Genomic DNA, 19,569 nt, shown 5'->3' with positions numbered 1-19,569 from the left:
GAAGAGTTCAGCCCCTAGTGAGGGTTTCACTTCCAAGACGTCTTGAACAGCGTGGAAGAGTTCAGCCCCTAGTGAGGGTTTCTCTACCAAGACGTCTTGAACGGCGTGGAAGAGTTCAGCCCCTAGTGAGGGTTCCTCTACCAAGACGTCTTGAACAGCGTGGAAGAGTTCAGCCCCTAGTGAGGGTTTCTCTTCCAAGACGTCTTGAACAGCGTGGAAGAGTTCAGCCCCTAGTGAGGGTTTCTCTTCCAAGACGTCTTGAACAGCGTGGAAGAGTTTAGCCCTTAGTGAGGGTTTCTCTTCCACGACGTCTTGAACAGCGTGGAAGAGTTCAGCCCCTAGTGAGGGTTTCTCTACCAAGACGTCTTGAACAGCGTGGAAGAGTTCAGCCCCTAGTGAGGGTTTCTCTACCAAGACGTCTTGAACAGCGTGGAAGAGTTCAGCCCCTAGTGAGGGTTCCTCTACCAAGACGTCTTGAACAGCGTGGAAGAGTTCAGCCCCTAGTGAGGGTTTCTCTACCAAAACGTCTTGAACAGCGTGGAAGAGTTCAGCCCCTAGTGAGGGTTTCTCTTCCAAGACGTCTTGAACAGCGTGGAAGAGTTCAGCCCCTAGTGAGGGTTTCTCTTCCAAGACGTCTCCCCAGCGTGGAAGAGTTCAGCCCCTAGTGAGGGTTTCTCTACCAAGACGTCTTGAACAGCGTGGAAGAGTTCATCCCCTAGTGAGGGTTTCTCTTCCAAGACGTCTTGAACAGCGTGGAAGAGTTCAGCCCCTAGTGAGGGTTTCTCTACCAAGACGTCTTGAACAGCATGGAAGAGTTCAGCCCCTAGTGAGGGTTTCTCTAACCAAGACGTCTTGAACAGCGTGGAAGAGTTCAGCCCCTAGTGAGGGTTTCTCTTCCTTTAAGACGTCTTGAACAGCGTGGAAGAGTTCAGCCCCTAGTGAGGGTTTCTCTACGAAGACGTCTTGAACTGCGTGGAAGAGTTCAGCCCTTAGTGAGGGTTTCTCTTCCAAGACGTCTTGAACAGCGTGGAAGAGTTCAGCCCCTAGTGAGGGTTTCTCTACCAAGACGTCTTGAACAGCGTGGAAGAGTTCAGCCCCTAGTGAGGGTTTCACTTCCAAGACGTCTTGAACAGCGTGGAAGAGTTCAGCCCCTAGTGAGGGTTTCTCTACCAAGACGTCTCCCCAGCGTGGAAGAGTTCAGCCCCTAGGGAGGGTTTCTCTTCCAAGACGTCTTGAACAGCGTGGAAGAGTTCAGCCCCTAGTGAGGGTTTCTCTACCAAGACGTCTCCCCAGCGTGGAAGAGTTCAGCCCCTAGGGAGGGTTTCTCTTCCAAGACGTCTTGAACAGCGTGGAAGAGTTCAGCCCCTAGTGAGGGTTTCTCTACCAAGACGTCTCCCCAGCGTGGAAGAGTTCAGCCCCTAGTGAGGGTTTTTCTTCCAAGACGTCTTGAACAGCGTGGAAGAGTTCAGCCTCTACTGAGCGCCCTCTAGTGGAGGCCCTTTTGCCAGCAGTGATTACGATCAAACAATTTCAGATCTGCGCCTTAAACCTTTTTACGTTCACAGCACTTGGCAAAGACGTTTTAAGGGAAAGTTAATTTAAAAAATAAAAAAACCGTGTATTTGTGCTTGTACATGACTTGATCGAGTTTTCGGTTGAAATGGAGTAATAATAATCAGTTCAACACGTAGGCTTTCACGACCAATTATATTCGTATAATAAATGTTTTTTGGGTTATATCGCGTAAAGTATGAATGTGTAAATGTTGTGGATTTACTCTCCGACACACCGGTGGGCCGAAGTAGTAATTCACTGGCGCGTTTTGTTTACGTGACAAACCTCACTGGCTGGGTCGGGTGGTGGAGGGTAACGACACACACTTACGCGAGCCAACCCAAGAACGTTTATCGCGAATGATCGGTCATCGGGCAGCGGAAAATCTTGATGTGTTCACGACACTACGGCTTGGGAAGCTGCTGACACACGCTCCTCATGCCGTGTGTTGTGTTTGGTTGTTTTTTTTTCTTCGCAGAATAAAGATCACGTCTCAAGGACGTACAATTCTTTGCGCTGTGAAATGAACAAGTTGAACATGTGGAAGGTCAGAGTTCACTCTGAGCTCAGCAAAAAGGAGGAGGCTGTCAGAATGGCCCAGGAGACGGCCGACGCTCTGCAGAAATCAACTCGACAAACACAGGTGGGTAGCAGCAGCAGTAAGTGGTCTCATTTCTCTAAAGCAGTGCTTCTCAGTGTGGTCACTCACCCCCGGTATCACCGGTGGTCCACCACGCTCCTCCGGGTGGTCCTCAGGGCTGTGAGTAACACAGGTGGGCAACAGCAGCAGCAGTAAGTGGTCTTATTTCTCTAAAGCAGTGCTTCTCACAGTGTGGTCACCCTCCCTCCCTCCCCCGTACCACCGGTGGTCCTCCATGCTCCTCCGGGTGGTTCGCGGGGTTGTGATGCAGGCTGATCCGGAGAGTAATTACAATGTACGTCATTATTATTATTAAATTAAACTCGTGATATTTAAAAATTAGGTGAGGAAAAACGACCTTAACCCTCGGGTCTAAATGCGCCCCCCCTAAAAAAAAACCTCGTAGCTGCGTTTAAAAAAATAAAGCGTTTGTATTCCCGTAATATGAGTGATTTAGTGTTACTGCTATTTAGAGAAACAAGCGAATGCATTTTGTTGCTAGGGGTGGCTGAGTTGGTTTGCGGGCCGACGACTTGTCGAGTTTCCGCGGAGTATTTGTGCATTGCGCGCGGTCATTCTCTTGGCCTTTAATCTTTGGTTACTTCGGTAAAGTCACGTGGTAGGTATAAAGATGATAAAATGTCCACGACGTTTCGATCGCAACACCTTTGTCCTAGGGCGGTAAAAAAAGTAATCCCTGCAGTGGAACTGCTGAACCAGCGAGAGAGTCCTGTCACAACAACAACAACAGCAGCAGCAGCAAGAGGTTTAATTTTTATTTTCGCCTGAGGACGACCGCCGCCTGTGGTGTCGCGATGGAAACGTCGTGATTTGATTTATTATTTTGTGTTGTATTTTTATACGCGCTACGCGACTTTACTTGAATGAAAGCAAAGACTGTGGATTCCTGCGGTGACGAAAAACTTCAAATCTCTTAGTCTTATTAAATTTTTATTTAAATATTTCGTGACTGCAGGGATTCATATTCTTGGTTCTTTCGGTAAAGTCACCGCCACGTTGAAGGGAATCAATAAAATAATACAAATTTAAAACGATCAAATTATCATGACGTTTCGACTGCAACGCAAGCGATCATCGTCAGGTGTGAAAACCACAGCAAGAAAACAATTTTCACCGCCGCTCTTTAAAAAAAAATTCTTGCTGTGGTTTTCACACCTGATGATGATTGCTTGTGTTGCAGTCGAAACGTCGTGAGACTTTTATTGTTTGATATTTTTTATTATTTTATTGTTTCCCTTCTACGTGGTGGTGACTTTACCGAATGAACCAAAGATTATGGATTCCTGCAGTGACGTAAACTTCAAATCTCTTCTTCGTCTTCTTCTTGATTCTTTCGGTAAAGTCGCCACGTAGAAGGGAAAAAATAAAATAATAAAAATTTAAAACAATAAAATTCTCACGACGTTTCGACTGCAACGCAAGCGATCATCATCAGGTGTGAAAACCACCGCAAGAAAAAAATGTCACCGCCACTTTTTTAAAATTTTCTTTCTGTGGTTTTCACACCTGACGATGATTGCTTGTGTTGCCGTCGAAACGTCGTGAGAATTATATTGTTTTATATTTTTATTACTTTATTGTTTCCCTTCTACGTGGTGACTTTACCGAAAGAACCAAAAATAAATCTCTTAGTCTTGTCGACTAAAGCAGTGAAACGCTTTCATTCAATGTTGGTGTGAGTGGCTCCTCATTTCTCCAAACCCAAACATTTATTGTCAGCTAATCGGTAAACTTCATCAATCTTTTGACGTAGACACGTAGCCAATGATCAGGTTTGGTTTTCCTCAGTGCACTGTGTGTATGTTGAACTTCTTTCACACCGTACGTAGCCAACCGTGCTGTGTGTGTATATTGAACATCTTTCACACCGTACGTAGCCAACCGTGCTATGTGTGTGTGTGTGTTGAACTTCTTTCACACCGTACGTAGCCAACCGTGCTATGTGTGTGTATGTTGAACATCTTTCACACCGTACGTAGCCAACCGTGCTACGTGTGTGTATGTTGAACTTCTTTCACACCGTACGTAGCCAACCGTGCTATGTGTGTGTTTGTTGAACTTCTTTCACACCGTACGTAGCCACCTGTGCTATGTGTGTGTATGTTGAACTTCTTTCACACCGTACGTAGCCAACCGTGCTACGTGTGTGTATGTTGAACTTCTTTCACACCGTACGTAGCCAACCGTGCTATGTGTGTGTGTATGTTGAACATCTTTCACACCGTACGTAGCCAACCGTGCTACGTGTGTGTATGTTGAACATCTTTCACACCGTACGTAGCCAACCGTGCTGTGTGTGTGTTTGTTGAACTTCTTTCACACCGTACGTAGCCAACCGTGCTATGTGTGTGTATGTTGAACATCTTTCACAGTACGTAGCCAACCGTGCTACGTGTGTGTATGTTGAACTTCTTTCACACCGTACGTAGCCAACCGTGCTCAATGGGAGATGCAGTGGCATCTCAAATAACGTTGCTACATTTGCATATTGTTTCAGACTCATTAATTTCGTCTGGTTATAATCACGATTAGGTTGTTTTTGTGGATTCCCCATAGTCATCATTATGATTGGTAATTGTGTCCACTCATCATTCGTCATTGTTAACTAAAATAGAGAAACACTTGGTTTGCCAAGACAATAATTTAAAGGTGCTTCTAATCTGTTTGTAGCTTCAACTGGACAGCAATAAGATTCGTGTCTGTGGTTCCTCAGCGATCGCTTTGTCTGCATGATTGACGATGCTTTATGAAACCCGAACGTCATTATCAGTGCTGTGTGTCAGATAACAATTATCAGACAACTGTGTTGAAGCGGTATGCGTCACCTCAGCGAAGTGTGTGTGTCGTGTTTCCTTTCAGCTTGAAAATGTACACCTCAGCGCGCAACTTCAAGACGTGATTGACATCAAAGGAGATTTAATGGAGAAGTAAGAAGTTATTCATTTCCCTCGAATTTCATCTTTGTCCTCTGTTTAGGTTCCTAAACTTACTGGAGAAACCCGAAGAGCAATGAAGCTCTTTTTTTTGTAACAAATGTCCGGTAGATTTCAGAGATGTCCGGTGGACTCAGGGGCGAGGAGCCAGGATTTTGACTTTGGGGGGGTTGCTGACTTCAACATTCTGAGATATCTCAGTGTGTTTGTGTTTTCCAATGGGCACCACAAATGTATAAAACTAATTATTGGATTTGAGCTGCGGAGTTTATTAATAGGTCGGAGCCGCCGACGTGGCCAGTAAGTTCGATAAGTTCGCAAGGCTGCCGCTCAAGCAGCCTGCAGGGCAGCACGCAAGGTGGCAGCCTGCAGGGCAGCACACAAGGTGGCAGCCTGCAGGGCAGCACGAGGTGACATCACAAGGTGACATCACAAGGTGGCAGCACAAGGTGGTAGCCTGCAGGGCAGCACAAGGTGACAGCCTGCAGGGCAGCACACAAGGTGGCAGCCTGCAGGGCAGCACAAGGTGGCAGCCTGCAGGGCAGCACGAGGTGGCAGCACACAAGGTGACATCACAAGGTGGCAGCTGGCAGGGCAGCAGCACAAGGTGGCAGTCTGCAGGGCAGCACAAGGTGACATCACAAGGTGGTAGCCTGCAGGGCAGCACACGGGGTGGTAGCCTGCAGGGCAGCACACAAGGTGGTAGCCTGCAGGGCAGCACACGAGGTGGCAGCCTGCAGGGCAGCACAAGGTGACAGCCTGCAGGGCAGCACACAAGGTGGCATCACAAGGTGGCAGCCTGCGGCATTTTGCAGCAGCCGGATATCCGGTTATCCCGATTGCCGACTTCCCCAAATTTTCAGGGGGGGGGGCTGACCCCCCCCATCCCCCCCTGTTGCTCCGCCCCTGAGTGGACTACTGGGTGGAGGTCAGAGGTCACGCCGGCAGAACAAACGAGCGACTTGTTGATGACACCAACATCCTCTCTGCATTTTCATTTTAAAAACTTTCGCGACTGCAGGAATTCACGTTCTTTGGTTCTTTCTGTAAAGTCACAGAAAACAACAAAATCACGGTGAGTTTTTATTTTGTTGTTTCCCTTCTACGTGACTTCACCGAAAGAACCAAGAATATCTTCATCTGCAATGCGCTTTGCCTTAAAATGGCGGATACGTTCCTACGAAGGTTTTCTGACCCGCCGTCCTTGCAATGTGCCCGTGTCCGTAAGGATCCGTGCCACCAGGCAGATGTGTGACGATCTGAAGGGCCAGTCCTCTTCAGTGCAACAAACATTAACCAGAGGTACATTCTCAACATTCGCCGACCATTGGACGTTGCCGGTGTTACACGTTTAGTGATTAAACTTGCTTGTCGTTGACTCACGTGGGTCACGTGCGTACGGTGATAATGGACGTTGACGGTGTAACACGTTTAGTGATTAAACTTGATTGTCGTTGACTCACGTGGGTCCCATGCGTACGGTGATAATGACATTGACGGTGTAACACGTTTAGTGATTAAACTTGATTGTCGTTGACTCACGTGGGTCACGTGCGTACGGTGATAATGGACGTTGACGGTGTAACACGTTTAGTGATTAAACTTGCTTGTCGTTGACTCACGTGGGTCACGTCCGCACGGTGATAATGGCAGCTGAAACAGAACAAGAAGAAGTGGAAGCTGTTCATTCGTCGCTGAAAGCAGAACTGAAGGTAAAATGTGTGATGCTTTTTAAATTTTGTTTTCATTTAATTGTATTTCTTGAGAAACGTGTAACGGTATGAACGTACGCACGTGCACATTTAACATTAATGCTGGATCCCCGCTGTCATCCTCTCTTAAAGACGTTTGCGGTGACTTTCAGCGAATTGAATTTAAAGTCTCAAAATGACAAGAATATTGAGTTGGGCAAAGGTGAGTCTCGTGCCGGGTGACGCAATGCACGGCTGCTCAGTGATACGCAGAGCACTGTCGATGATGATCAATGACCGTTGTGGTTTTTACTGGATGAATATTGACGCGCTCAGCCACTTTGTCGAACGTGCGACGCGCGTGTGTCGTACGCAGTGGAAGCAGCCGTGGAAGCGACGGGGAGAGCGCGGTGGGACTTTGTAAACAAGTTGACGATTAAAGAAAGCCAGGTTCGCGCGAATTCATGAGCTCATCGCTTTTGCTCACATTTTAAATGCATGACGCGTGTGTCGTACGCAGTGGAAGCAGCTGTGGAAGAAATGGAAAGAGCGCGGTGGGACTTTGTAAACAAGTTGACGATTAAAGAAAGCCATGTTCGGGCGAATCCACGAGCTGATCGCTTTTGCTCACATTTTAAATGCACGTTGGGATAAAAAAAAAATTGGATTAAATGACCATGCATTACCTTTTACAAACCAGTGTGTATATATATAGCTCAAACCCCAAGGGTCTGTTATAATTCAGGCTCATTAATTTTTGTTGATTTCAAATGTAAGAAATGCAGCTCCTAAAGGCATGCCTGTCTCAATCATAAAATATCCTTTGAAGATCAAGATCACCTTCAAATAAAAACTGATATATTAATGTTCCTATCCCATACTATTGCCTTTAACGCCTACTATTGCCATTGTGTACAGTGTTCATACATTGCTTTTACAATTTACAAACGTCTGTATAACAATATAATGCTTAAAATGTGAATTATTTCCACTTTAGAACGTATTCAGTGCCCTAAACGCATTTGTTCAACGAAATATATGGGATCTGCACATTTCGACCTCTTTGTCTTGATTTCTCAAGTTCATTTCAGTCTGGTAAACACAACTTATCTGACTTCAATGATGACTTTCAAACCAGAAAACTCGCCTTGCCCAGCAGTAGGTCATTTCATAGATCCGTGCGTAAAGTCGTATTATTATCTTTGTCGTTCAGTAGTTAGCAAACAGAGAGTTCCGTCTTTTCACTCTTAGGCCAAAGAAATGTCCGAGCTGTTGGAGTTAAAAAATGAAGAGCTCAAAATGGCCTCGCAAAAGCTGCAAGATTCCATTGAAAGCTGCGCTCGACTCGAAGAAACAGAGCGTGAGAGCACACTTCAAGTTGCCCGCTTTTTATTGCCAACGAGCCCGGATGTGTTTGTGCGTGTGCGCGGTGGGCAAATGTCTGCACGTCCCGACCGTGAAAGTCGATCCCGATTTCATTTGTTTTGCGTGAATTAACAGGCAACTTTCAAGCACGGCTTGAGCAAATGCAGAAAGAAAGTGGTACCCTGAAACTCGAAGTAAATCGCCGTCGGGAAATTGAAAGCACGCTGCAGGTGACCTATCCGTTCATTTTTTTTATTTAAAGCTTTCGTGACTGCAGCGATTCATATTCTTAGCTCTTTCGGTAAAGTCACCACGTTGAAGGGAAACAAAATAATAAAATATATTTAAAACAAGAAAAATTCTCACGACGTTTCGACCATAACACAAACGGTCGTCATCAGGTGTGTCGGTTTGCATTAATTTATTTATTTTTAAACGGTGTTTAAACGGTGTTTTAAAAATAAATACATTAATGCAAACCGACACACCTGATGATGACCGTTTGTGTTATGGTCGAAACGTCGTGAGAATTTTTATTGTTTTATATATATTTTATTATTTTTATTGTTTCCCTTCAACGTGACTTTACCGAAAGAGCTAAGAATATGTATCCGTTCATATTTATTACATCGCTAATATTGTCTGCATTCCTTAACTGGATATTTTTAACGGAATGGTTTTCTTTTTGATTTAAAGCTTTGGTCACTGCAGGGATTCATATTCTTGGTTCTTTCGGGTAAAGTCGCCACGTAGAAAGGAAACAATAAAATAATAAAAATATACAACAATAAAATTCTCACGACGTTTCGACGGCAACTCAAGCAATCATCATCAGGTGTGAACACCACAGCAAGAAACATTTTTCACCGCCACTTATTCCAAATGTTCTTGCTGTGGTTTTCACACCTGATGATGATTGCTTGTGTTGCCGTCGAAACGTCGTGAGAATTTAATTGTTTGATATTTTAATCATTTTATAGTTTCCCTTCTACGTGGCGACTTTACCGAAAGAACCAAGAATAAGGAATGGTTTTCTCTTAGCCTTTTTGGAAAAGTCTCAAGCTTTTTTCACTGTATCTGAACAAATGCAGCGGGTCACCCGCCTCATCGATTTCATCATCGTACGGTCTGAATGCAGGCTGGGATGCAAAACGCGGAGAGAAGTTTTGCGGAGAAGGAGCGAGAGTTCACCGCAAGCACCGCGGGGCAGCGGCTGTCGTGCGACAAGCTGCAGCACGAACGTCGGGACCTGAACGTGATTGTGCAAAACCTGGAGAAGGCAAACGAAGAGTTGACAGCAGCAGCCAGCCAGAGGCAAGTGGTGAACTTTTACAACATGGAACGTGGCGCGTGCCGAGACATTAATCATCGATTTAAAGCGTTCGTGACTGCAAGGATTAATTGTATTAAATAATAAATTAATAAAATTAAATAACACGATAAAATTCTCACGACGTTTCGGCCACAACACAAGCGGCCTTCATCAGGTGAAGGGACGAGACTGCCTCAGCGCTCCAGCGCTGTCCTCCAGACATTCTCGTCCCTTCACCTGATGAAGGCCGCTTGTGTCGTGGCCCGAAATGTCGTGAGAATTTTATCGTGTCATTTTATCAATTTATTATTTTATTCTCAATCTACGTGATGGTGACTTTACCGAAAGAACCAAAGAAGATGTTAATTATTGTTGCGTCGCTATTGTCACGTACTACGCTGGTTGACGCAGGAAAGCCCCACGGCGGTGTTCTTCACTCATTTTCAGAGGTGGCGGAGGGCGAGGGCGGGTCGTGGGGGGTGGGGCACGTCCGCCGATAAGACACGGTACAGCGTGAGGGCCGCCACACGTTTTAACACCGCTGGGTTTGACAGCAGCACACGAGGACGACGACGACGACGACGATGGGGAGGTGATTTCAGATCTGGGTATTGTCAGGGGCCGCACAAGAGGCCACCAGGGGCCGCTCGTGGCCCGCCGGCCTTGCAGTGAAGGACACTGCCCCGCAGTGTTCACGTTTAGAAGGGGGTCTGCAATTGTTTTGCAGTAGGGGGCGACAATTGCTTCGTGTTTCCCCCAATTAAGTTATTAGCGAGTTTTCAAGTTTGTGAATTGCAGACGTTGGGAGCTACTAAGGAGAAGGCGCTGCATTGCGTAGAACATCTCTGACTGTTGTGGTATCTGTAAAGCAAAACAAATACAGTACATATTCTTAGTTTTTTCGGTAAAGTCACGTTGAAGAGAAACAACAAAATAACAAAATATATATAAAACAATAAAAAATTCTCACGACGTTTCGACCATAACTCAAACGGTCATCATCAGGTGTGTCGGTTTGCATAAATGTATTTTGAAAACGGCATATTTATTTATATATATAAAAATAACGTTTGCGTCACGCGCAACGATTGGCTGTTTGCCAGGACTAGTCCATCTATTTTTTGAAAAGAGGAGGGGGGAGACGAAATTTGTTTTTATGTATGCTGTCTGAAAGCCACTGTAAGCGTGAACAATCAATCAAGAACTGAAATGATTTATCAAATCTTTCCAATGATTGCTAAGATAGAATCCATCTTCTCGGTTGAAATTGTCTCTGTGTTTGTATATGTGGATAGCCTCATGAACGAATCTCTCATGGAAGCCAGATGGCTTACAAAGAACCTCCGTCTTGGAAAAGTCAATGGCATGTGAGCCTACTGAATTAGAACAATGATCTGCTACGGCCGAGGTGTTGGTCCTACCGTGTTTAAGGTCTGCTTTATGTTCACGAATGCGGTCCGAGATATGGCGTTTGGTTTCTCCAATGTAACTACTACCACAGAGGCAACTTAGTTTGTAGACACCAGGGTATTGTATGTCCGGAATCACATCTTTTACAGACGGAACCAGATCACGGATTTTATGTAATGTGTTGAAACGGACCTGGATCTTGTGTTTATTCAAGATTTTGGAGATCTTTTTTGTGATCCCAGCAATGTAGGGTAAAGTGATGGTTTTGAAAGGCTCCTCAAGAGGGTTCTTCTTCATGGTTTGAGTGATAGCTTTGCGGATTGTATAGTCGGAGTAACCATTAGCCCTAAGAGCTTGGTGTACGTGCTTGAGTTCACTGCTTATGTGTTCCTGGTCGGATATGCATATATGCAGGATATGCATATATGCATATCCGACCAGGAACACATAAGCAGTGAACTCGGCCGTAGCAGTGAACTCGGCCGTAGCAGATCATTGTTCTAATTCAGTAGGCTCACATGCCATTGACTTTTCCAAGACGGAGGTTCTTTGTAAGCCATCTGGCTTCCATGAGAGATTCGTTCATGAGGCTATCCACATATACAAACACAGAGACAATTTCAACCGAGAAGATGGATTCTATCTTAGCAATCATTGGAAAGATTTGATAAATCATTTCAGTTCTTGATTGATTGTTCACGCTTACAGTGGCTTTCAGACAGCATACATAAAAACAAATTTCGTCTCCCCCCTCCTCTTTTCAAAACATAGATGGACTAGTCCTGGCAAACAGCCAATCGTTGCGCGTGACGCAAACGTTATTTTTATATATATAAATAAATAAATATGCCGTTTTCAAAATAAATTTATGCAAACCGACACACCTGATGATGACCGTTTGAGTTATGGTCGAAACGTCGTGAGAATTTTTTTTTATTGTTTTATATATATTTTGTTATTTTGTTGTTTCTCTTCAACGTGACTTTACCGAAAAAACTAAGAATATGAATTACTGCAGTCACGAAAGCTTTAAATCAAAATACAGTACAGTTTAAATTTCCATTTAAAGCTTTCGTGACTGCAGGGATTCATATTCTTGGTTCTTTCGGTAAAGTCACCACCACGTAGAATGGAAATAAAATAATAAAAATAAAACATAAAATAAAATTCTCATGACGTTTCGGCCACAACACAAGTAGCCTTCCTTAGGTGAAGGAACAGAACTGTCGGGAAGACGGCGCTCGAGTGAACACTGCTAAGCTTGGCAGTGTCTTTTAAGCTGGGTGGGAGGAGCAGAGCCCCTTGACGAAGGAGTTTACATATCAACAGAAGGATTTAGCATTGAAGTAGCTAAGTTAACGTGTTGGATTAGCATGATGTTAATGTGAGGAATTAGCATGTAACTGGGAGATTAGCAGGATGTTAATGTGAGGAATTAGCATGTAACTGGGAGATTAGCATGATGTTGATGTGAGGAATTAGCATGTAACTGGGAGATTAGCAGGATGTTAATGTGAGGAATTAGCATGTAACTGGTCACGGTAGTAGCTATGTTAAAGTCCGAGTTTACATATCAACAGAAGGATTTAGCATTGATGTAGCTGTGTTAATGTGTTGGATTAGCAAGATGTTAAAGTCAGAAATTAGCATGTAACTGGGAGATTAGCATGATGTTAGTGTGAGGGATCAGCATGTGACTGGTCACGGAAGTAGCTATGTTAAAATCAGAGTTTACATATCAACAGAAGGATTTAGCATTGAAGTAGCTGTGTTAATGTGTTGGATTAGCAGGGTGTTAAAGTCCGAGTTTACATATCAACAGAACAATTTAGCATTGAAATAGCTGTGTTAATGTGTTGGATTAGCAGGATGTTAAAGGCAGAATGTTAGTGTGAGGGATTAGCATGCCGGTTTATTTTTTCCTTGTTTCAACGTTAGCACCACGGAAAGCGACGAGCTTTGTTCAGACGGACGAGTCCATCATTGTTCGGAACGGAGGAGGGGGGAGAGGGAGAAGCAGCCACGATGCGCTGGGTCTGCAATTATTTTGCAGTAGGGGGCGACAGTTGCTTCGTGTTTCTCCCAATTAAGTTATTAGCGAGTTTTCAAGTTTGTGAATTTCAGACGTTGGGAGCTACTAAGGGGAAGGCGCTGCATTGCGTAGAACATCTCTGACTGTTGTTGTATCTGTAAAGCAAAACAAATACAGTACATATTAGTTTTTTCGGTAAAGTCACGTTGAAGGGAAACAACAAAATAATAAAATATATATAAAACAATTAAAAATTCTCACGACGTTTCGACCATTACTCAAACGGTCGTCTTCAGGTGTGAAAACCACTGCAAGAAAATTTTCTTGATATGTGGTTTTCACACGTGAGAATTTTATCGTTTTATATTTTTATTATTTTATTGTTTCCCTTCTACGTGGTGACTTTACCAAAAGAACCAATAATAGAGTACAGTTTGTTCACCGATGCAGTTTTCTGCATCGTTTAATCTGGCTTCTGCCGCACATCACGAACACAACGTCCGCGTGACGATTATCCGAACCGGTCCCGGGCCTCCACTCAACTCGGCCTCAAATGAGTACCCTGGTGCGGTGTGTGAACATCGCCACTGGGGAGACAAAGGCGGCCGGGCGTGGTGCTGGCCACCCACCCCCTCGTGTACCGTGCCGGCCTTCAATGATGCTCGCGAGCAGCACTTGACCCAACAGTCTGTTAAGGCTACACGGGGACGATTTTCGTCTTGCATTGATTGTGTGCTGCGTTGCGTATGACATTTTTTTAAACAATTAAATGAGGCAGATGTCTTGTTATGTTTTTTTTATCAGGCGCAGCGAAGAAGCTGAGATTCGTAGCAGGCTTGAAAGAAATATTCGTGAAAAAAATACAGAAATAGGTAGGCAACGTTTTGAGAGTGTCAGTGACCATTGCGAGTGTTAATTATTTATCGCACGTGCGACATTTGACCTCTATCAGGAGTGTACATTGTTAACGTCTGTTTAATATATTTTCATCGTTGTCCAACGTTTATTGGTAATCCTTAATTAATATTATCACTCGATTATTATTTTTAGATAATTTGAAGATTGCAAGCGACAATAACGACGTGAAACATCGCGAAACGCTGGTGAGCACATTTCAATGTCGTCTATCGCAATATCAGCCAGAAGAGCGGCGACGTTCAACGTCGCGATTGTAGTTCACAAGTTCATTAGCCAAGTAAAGCCCAATGAGCCAAAAAAGCTCCTTTGTCAATGGTGGCTCAGCAAATCATTCTATTTGAACAATTACACAGGTTTACATTTTTAAAATAAATCAATTAGATTGTACTATTTACATTCACATTTGAAACTTTTGTGATCTTAACAGTCGGTTTAGGTGAGGACAGAGATGACAGAGTGAAGGTGCTAAGAGACGATGCTAGATGGTTCCAAAGCTTTGTAGCAGCTACATTAAATGATTTAGATTTATCTTCCCACCCGCCCCACTTCTCTGAAATGGTTCAATTGCGTTGGGATTGTTTTCCGCCAGCGAAGTCACCTGCTTGAGCAAGCTATGCAGCGTTGCCGTATTGGGGCTCGCACTTTGTTACCCAAAAAAAAAACACAATCGCTTTTCGATTTATAATAATAATAGGGTTTTTCCCCTTTTTTCTGGCAATAAAACTGAAATCTTTTTACGAGGATTCACGTCACTGCATTAACCACAACACCTGCAGTCAAAATGCAAACAAAAAACCTACTATGATAATATATATGTGGCATTGTCCGTGAAACTGATTGGTCCACACCAAGGGACGGCTTTCTTTTGAGCCTCGACCCAATTGGTGCTCGACAAGATGACGCCAAAAGGCGTACATTGTTTTTGAGCTGTGTGACGCCTTTTGGCGTGGACCAATCAGTTTCAAGGACAATGCCACATATATATTATCATAGTAGGTTTTTTTGTTTGCGTTTTGACTGCAGGTATTGTGGTCGATGCAGCGACATGAATCCTTGTAAAAAAAGGTTTCAGTTTCGTTGCCAGAAAAAAGGGGGAAAACCCCTATTATATTATTATATTTTGGCACTGGCAAAGGAGGTCTAACGATGCTTTTCGATTTTATCAAACACGGAACGCCGGCCACTGCGTCGGTCTCCGTCGCTGTGCTCACAACGGCCTTTGGGTCGCGTCCCAATATTTTTTGTTTTGCTTGGCAAGGCGTTTCACGTTGGGCTCCCGAGAGGCTCGGGGAGCACGTGGGGGGGGGGAAGGGGGGAGAGAAAGGGAACGTTCAGACGGCATCCGAGAGCATTTACATTATGAGACCTCCTTTGCCAGTAACAAGATATAGTAATAGGTTCTACCCTTTCAAACTGGCACGAAAAACTGACACCTTTATTCAAGGCATCATGTCTGCAATAACCACAACACAAGCAGTCAAAATGCAAACAAAAGAGACAACTCTGATAATAATATTGGCACTGTCCTTGAATTTGAGTTTTTTGTGCCAGTTAAAAGGGTAAAAACCTATTACTATATCTTGTTACTGGCAAAGGAGGTCTCATAATGTAAATGCTCACCCCGAGCCTTCAATACTCTGATAGTGCGTTGTTTTTGAGTTGTACGCCTTTTGGCGTCTTCTGGTCCAACACCAGTGGAGACTAGGCTCTAAGAAAAGCCGTCTCGGGTGTGGACCAATCAAATTCAAGGACAGTGCCAATATCATTATCAGAGTTGTCTTTTTGTTTGCATTTTGACTGCTTGTGTTGCGGTTATTGCAGACATGATGCCTTGAATAAAGGTGTAAGTTTTTGGTGCCAGTTAAAAGGGTAAAACCTATTGCTACGGCATCCGAGAGCTTACGCCCACCGTGGTGCAATAAACACATCTTGGGGTATCGTAGGAGGTGTTGGTCTCGTGTCGTGTCTTGCGTGAAGGAATCCTTAGACGCGTTCAAACGAGAGAGAGCTTCACTCCAAGAAGCCGTCTGTCAAATGGAACAGCGGATAGCCACCATGGAAACGCTGAAAAACGAAAGCAAGGTATTTCGAACGTTTCTTAAATCTACGGGTAAAATAATAACCCGCGCAACACTTCCCTGTGAGCGTTATCGTTTGCAAACGCGTGTAGAATTGCGTCAATTGTCGTCGCTGCGGATGCTCTTTTTTGCGCGCACAAATGTGGCAATTCGCGTCGCCCGGCGCCGCATCTTGGGGCGTCGTTTAACTTCCAGAGCGAACTCAACGGAGCGAAAGCAAAAGAGCGCGTCTTGGAGAATGACCTCAGAGATGCCTTGAACGCGGCGAACGTCCTGGAATCAGAGCTGTCTCAGGAGAGGTAAATGTTGGAGCGTTATTTTTCAGCTCGCTCATTCGGGTGCATTTAGGCGTTCCCCTCCTCCTCCCCCTTCGCCCTCTCTCCCTTTTATCGTTTCGACCCCCGGCCGTCCTTCCCCCGAGAGCGGTGTCTCTTCACCTTGACCGCAGCCTGCCACCCCCTGTGGCTCTCAGCCGTTAACAACGTCGTACGACGTCGATACGGTAGAAACCGTGGGATCGCGAGCACGATTCGTTCCGGAAACGTGTTTTGTAATCCAAAGCACTCGCGTATAATCAGAGCACTCGGTACATCAGTTGTGATCACGTGACGCCCGGCAGTACAAAGCGTGTCTACACGTGCGCTGCGCGTATTGCGAGAACCTCGCTCGTTTATCAAGTTAATATTTATTTACAAATGTAGCCCGTCTCGCCAAACACTCGCAGGCCAAGTTACTCGCAATCCAAGGTTTTACTGTACACAGCAACTCCTCTGCACCCGCTGTGGGACGTAAGGCCACAATAAATACACAGGGGTTGATGAAACAAAGTAGTTGTACTAACGTATCCGCGCTAAATTTGCGTTTTGTTTTTTCACCTTCTAAAGAAAACAAATCTGGCCGTGTCTCGCACCCCCCCAGAAAGGGAATCTCGCACCCTCAGGTTGTGAAGAGCCACTGCCCTACAGGGTTATCCGAGTTCAGGAAGTAGACACCAGGGAAGTAGAGTTTATTGAAACGCATGGCATCGACGGGTTAAAGATATAAAACGCCGGTGAATAATCGGCGTGCTTGACAGGTGTCAAGTCCCAGGCAATGTCGTCTGTGTGTGTGTGTGTAGCTTAAGCGTTGGTTCCATAAATAGCTTTCGGACAAAAAATCGTGAAGCTTTGAGACAGTTTGGCAGTGTGTTTAAAAATCATGGTTTTATTTTTTCTCGGATGAATGCTTGTCAATTGACTCAAACGATAGATAAAATAAAACCTGAAAATAGTAGATATCGCAAACAAGTTCTTACTGATTATAGTATAATGTTACCCAATATCAATGTGTGTGTTTGTTAGCTTTATTGACACTGGGCCAAGGTTTATGGTGCATCAAACATTCCACAGCATCGTACAATCCAGAGAATAAATTGTTCCTCTCTTGGATTTACACAACTGTTGCTTATGGTTTTTTATATCCTGGAGCTAAGTAACCGCGTGTGAAATAAAAGTACCCGAACGATCTTGAATTTTTAACAGAATATGCAGCCTTGACATCAGAAACAGGTTGGGGCTGGTTATTTTGGAAAACGAGGAACTGACCGAGCTGTTCTCTCGCGTGGCGAAACAAAACGAGGAACTTACCGACATCATTGAGGTATTCTGGCTCGGACGTATGCACGATGCACATCTTTGTGGGACATTGCAGACCGCAAAACTGTTTTTACAAAATGATCCACGCTCTCGTTTTCAGACGACAAAGCGCAACGAAGCTGCGTTACAGGTCAAAGTTCAAAAGTTGGAATCGATTAATAAAAACCTAACGTAAGTTCTGATTCATAAACTTCGTTGAAAATTTCCAGCTGTGGTTTTCACACCTGACGACGATTGCTTCTTGCGTTGCAGTCGAAACGTCGTGAGAATTATATTGTTTTATATTTTTATTATTTTATTGTTTCCCTTCTACGTGGTGACTTTACCGCAAAGAACCATGCCCATACATGTGTCTCTCTCTCTGTCTCTGTGTTAACTCTTTCCGCTTATGCGTCTGTATATGTATGTGTCTCCGGTTCTGTGTCTTATCTCTCTCTTAAACGTAATCAACCAGGTAGGGTGTTGACTGTTATGTCAGCCGACATTCTGCGCTGTATTGCATTATATTTCTAAGTTTACTAGGAATTGTTTCTCTTTCATTTGTACCTGATGATGATTGCTTGCTTTGCAATCGAAACGTCGTATGATATTATGTAATTTATTATTTTCTATTTCTACGTGGTGACTTTACCGAAAGAACCAAATAATAATACTAAAGTAAGTTGTTCCTGCCTATTTTTTTGGGGGGGCTTTTCAATTCACAATATTTTCCTTTTTGTGAATGACATACTTTTGTTACAAACACAACTCCCATCTCTGTGAAAGACGACTCTGGCCCTTTATCCACATGGTAAGGTCTTTATTTCACGGCATGGGTCCACACCTTCATCCCCGCTCTCTCTCTCCCGCAACGACCCCAACTCCGCCTCCCGCCCCCTCTTTTAACCTCTTCCTGGCTCCGCCCCTCGTTGCACTCCACCAATCGTCACCTCTCTCTCACCCTCACCTGCAACTTCCATCACTACCTATGAGATCTTCACTCAAAACTGCTCTGGAGGAGTTGTACACCTCTAGCTGCCACTGCTATTCAGTGGCCTAAAATATGGCTCTAGGGTTTGGTGTTGCATGTTATTTATGTAGTTTATTGTAAAAAATTCGGTCACAGTCCCTATGATCACTGTTACATTGCATTTATGGCTTTTATTTTGGTGATTTTGAAAAGTTTATTTGGTTTGGCCATGTTTTTGTTTATTGTAGTACGGAGTTAGACTGATGGCCTTAATCTAAGTTGTATTGTGGTTGTTGTTGTTTGACTTGCATCCCACTGGGATTTTTGCACACAGAGTTGGTGTACGGTGCTATTTCAGGAATATTTTGATGTTTTTTTTCCTGGATTTTCTGTTTGCACAGTCACATAATCACTTTAAGATGTTTTCTTGTTCATGTTTTTTGTTTGTTGTGGTTGCACCTGATTCAAGAGCCGAATGGCTCACAGGGCTATACCAAATAAATGCAAATGGAACTATGGAACCTGGCCTAACCGTCCCACCTGACGCCCACCCAACCCTCTCGCTCTTTTACCTTTTGAATGTTCCGGGCCAATCCTCTTGGCTCCCCGTTCCCTAACCAATCGTCGCGTGGATGTGTTTGCTCCCGCCTTCTTGATTACTCTGTCCCGGGGAATCGTGTGGGACGATCACTACGCCTGCAATGATGTTTTTTTTTTCTTTTAATCCAGGGAAGAGTTGGAATCTGCCAAAACGCAACATCATGCACAGCTTGAAGCCCACGTACAGAAATATACAAACTTGGTAAATACGAAACATAAAACAGTACTCTACGAAGTGCTTTAAATCATTGATTATCATAATGTATTGCTTAGCACACTAGGTTTCCAATCCAGAAGTAGACGGATCAATCCTCTGGTGTGACAGTTGAAACAATGAGGACTATTCTGAAATTCGTCTTAAAAGTGTACCCAAGTTTTGCGTCTCAGTAAACTTGAGTATAGTTTTAAGATACGCACCCTGTATATTTTTGT

General features: G+C 44.2%; 1 protein-coding gene across 4 annotated transcripts in view; it reads left to right on the top strand.

Moving 5' to 3' along the window:
* Positions 1-19,569, top strand: part of LOC116957682 (uncharacterized) — a 45,436-nt gene that overhangs the window by 10,744 nt on the left and 15,123 nt on the right. For all 4 annotated transcript variants that reach the window (XM_076062856.1, XM_076062853.1, XM_076062854.1 and 1 more), the window contains 16 exons: positions 2,033-2,197; positions 5,075-5,142; positions 6,377-6,450; positions 6,802-6,860; positions 6,993-7,062; positions 7,216-7,289; positions 8,091-8,199; positions 8,340-8,434; positions 9,343-9,518; positions 13,763-13,830; positions 14,009-14,061; positions 15,854-15,958; positions 16,150-16,253; positions 17,475-17,592; positions 17,689-17,759; positions 19,267-19,339. In XM_076062856.1, the coding sequence (XP_075918971.1) occupies positions 2,033-2,197; positions 5,075-5,142; positions 6,377-6,450; positions 6,802-6,860; positions 6,993-7,062; positions 7,216-7,289; positions 8,091-8,199; positions 8,340-8,434; positions 9,343-9,518; positions 13,763-13,830; positions 14,009-14,061; positions 15,854-15,958; positions 16,150-16,253; positions 17,475-17,592; positions 17,689-17,759; positions 19,267-19,339 (1,482 nt within the window). The remainder of the gene's footprint in view (positions 1-2,032; positions 2,198-5,074; positions 5,143-6,376; positions 6,451-6,801; positions 6,861-6,992; positions 7,063-7,215; positions 7,290-8,090; positions 8,200-8,339; positions 8,435-9,342; positions 9,519-13,762; positions 13,831-14,008; positions 14,062-15,853; positions 15,959-16,149; positions 16,254-17,474; positions 17,593-17,688; positions 17,760-19,266; positions 19,340-19,569) is intronic.

The sequence above is a fragment of the Petromyzon marinus genome, unplaced genomic scaffold (genome assembly GCF_048934315.1).
Source record: "Petromyzon marinus isolate PM22_M1 ecotype Great Lakes invasive population unplaced genomic scaffold, UKy_Petmar_22M1.pri1.0 PM_G_Scaffold_76, whole genome shotgun sequence".
Lineage (NCBI taxonomy): Eukaryota > Metazoa > Chordata > Hyperoartia > Petromyzontiformes > Petromyzontidae > Petromyzon > Petromyzon marinus.
The sequence above is the reverse complement of the archived record's forward strand: the minus strand, read 5'-3'. Positions and strand labels throughout refer to the sequence as shown.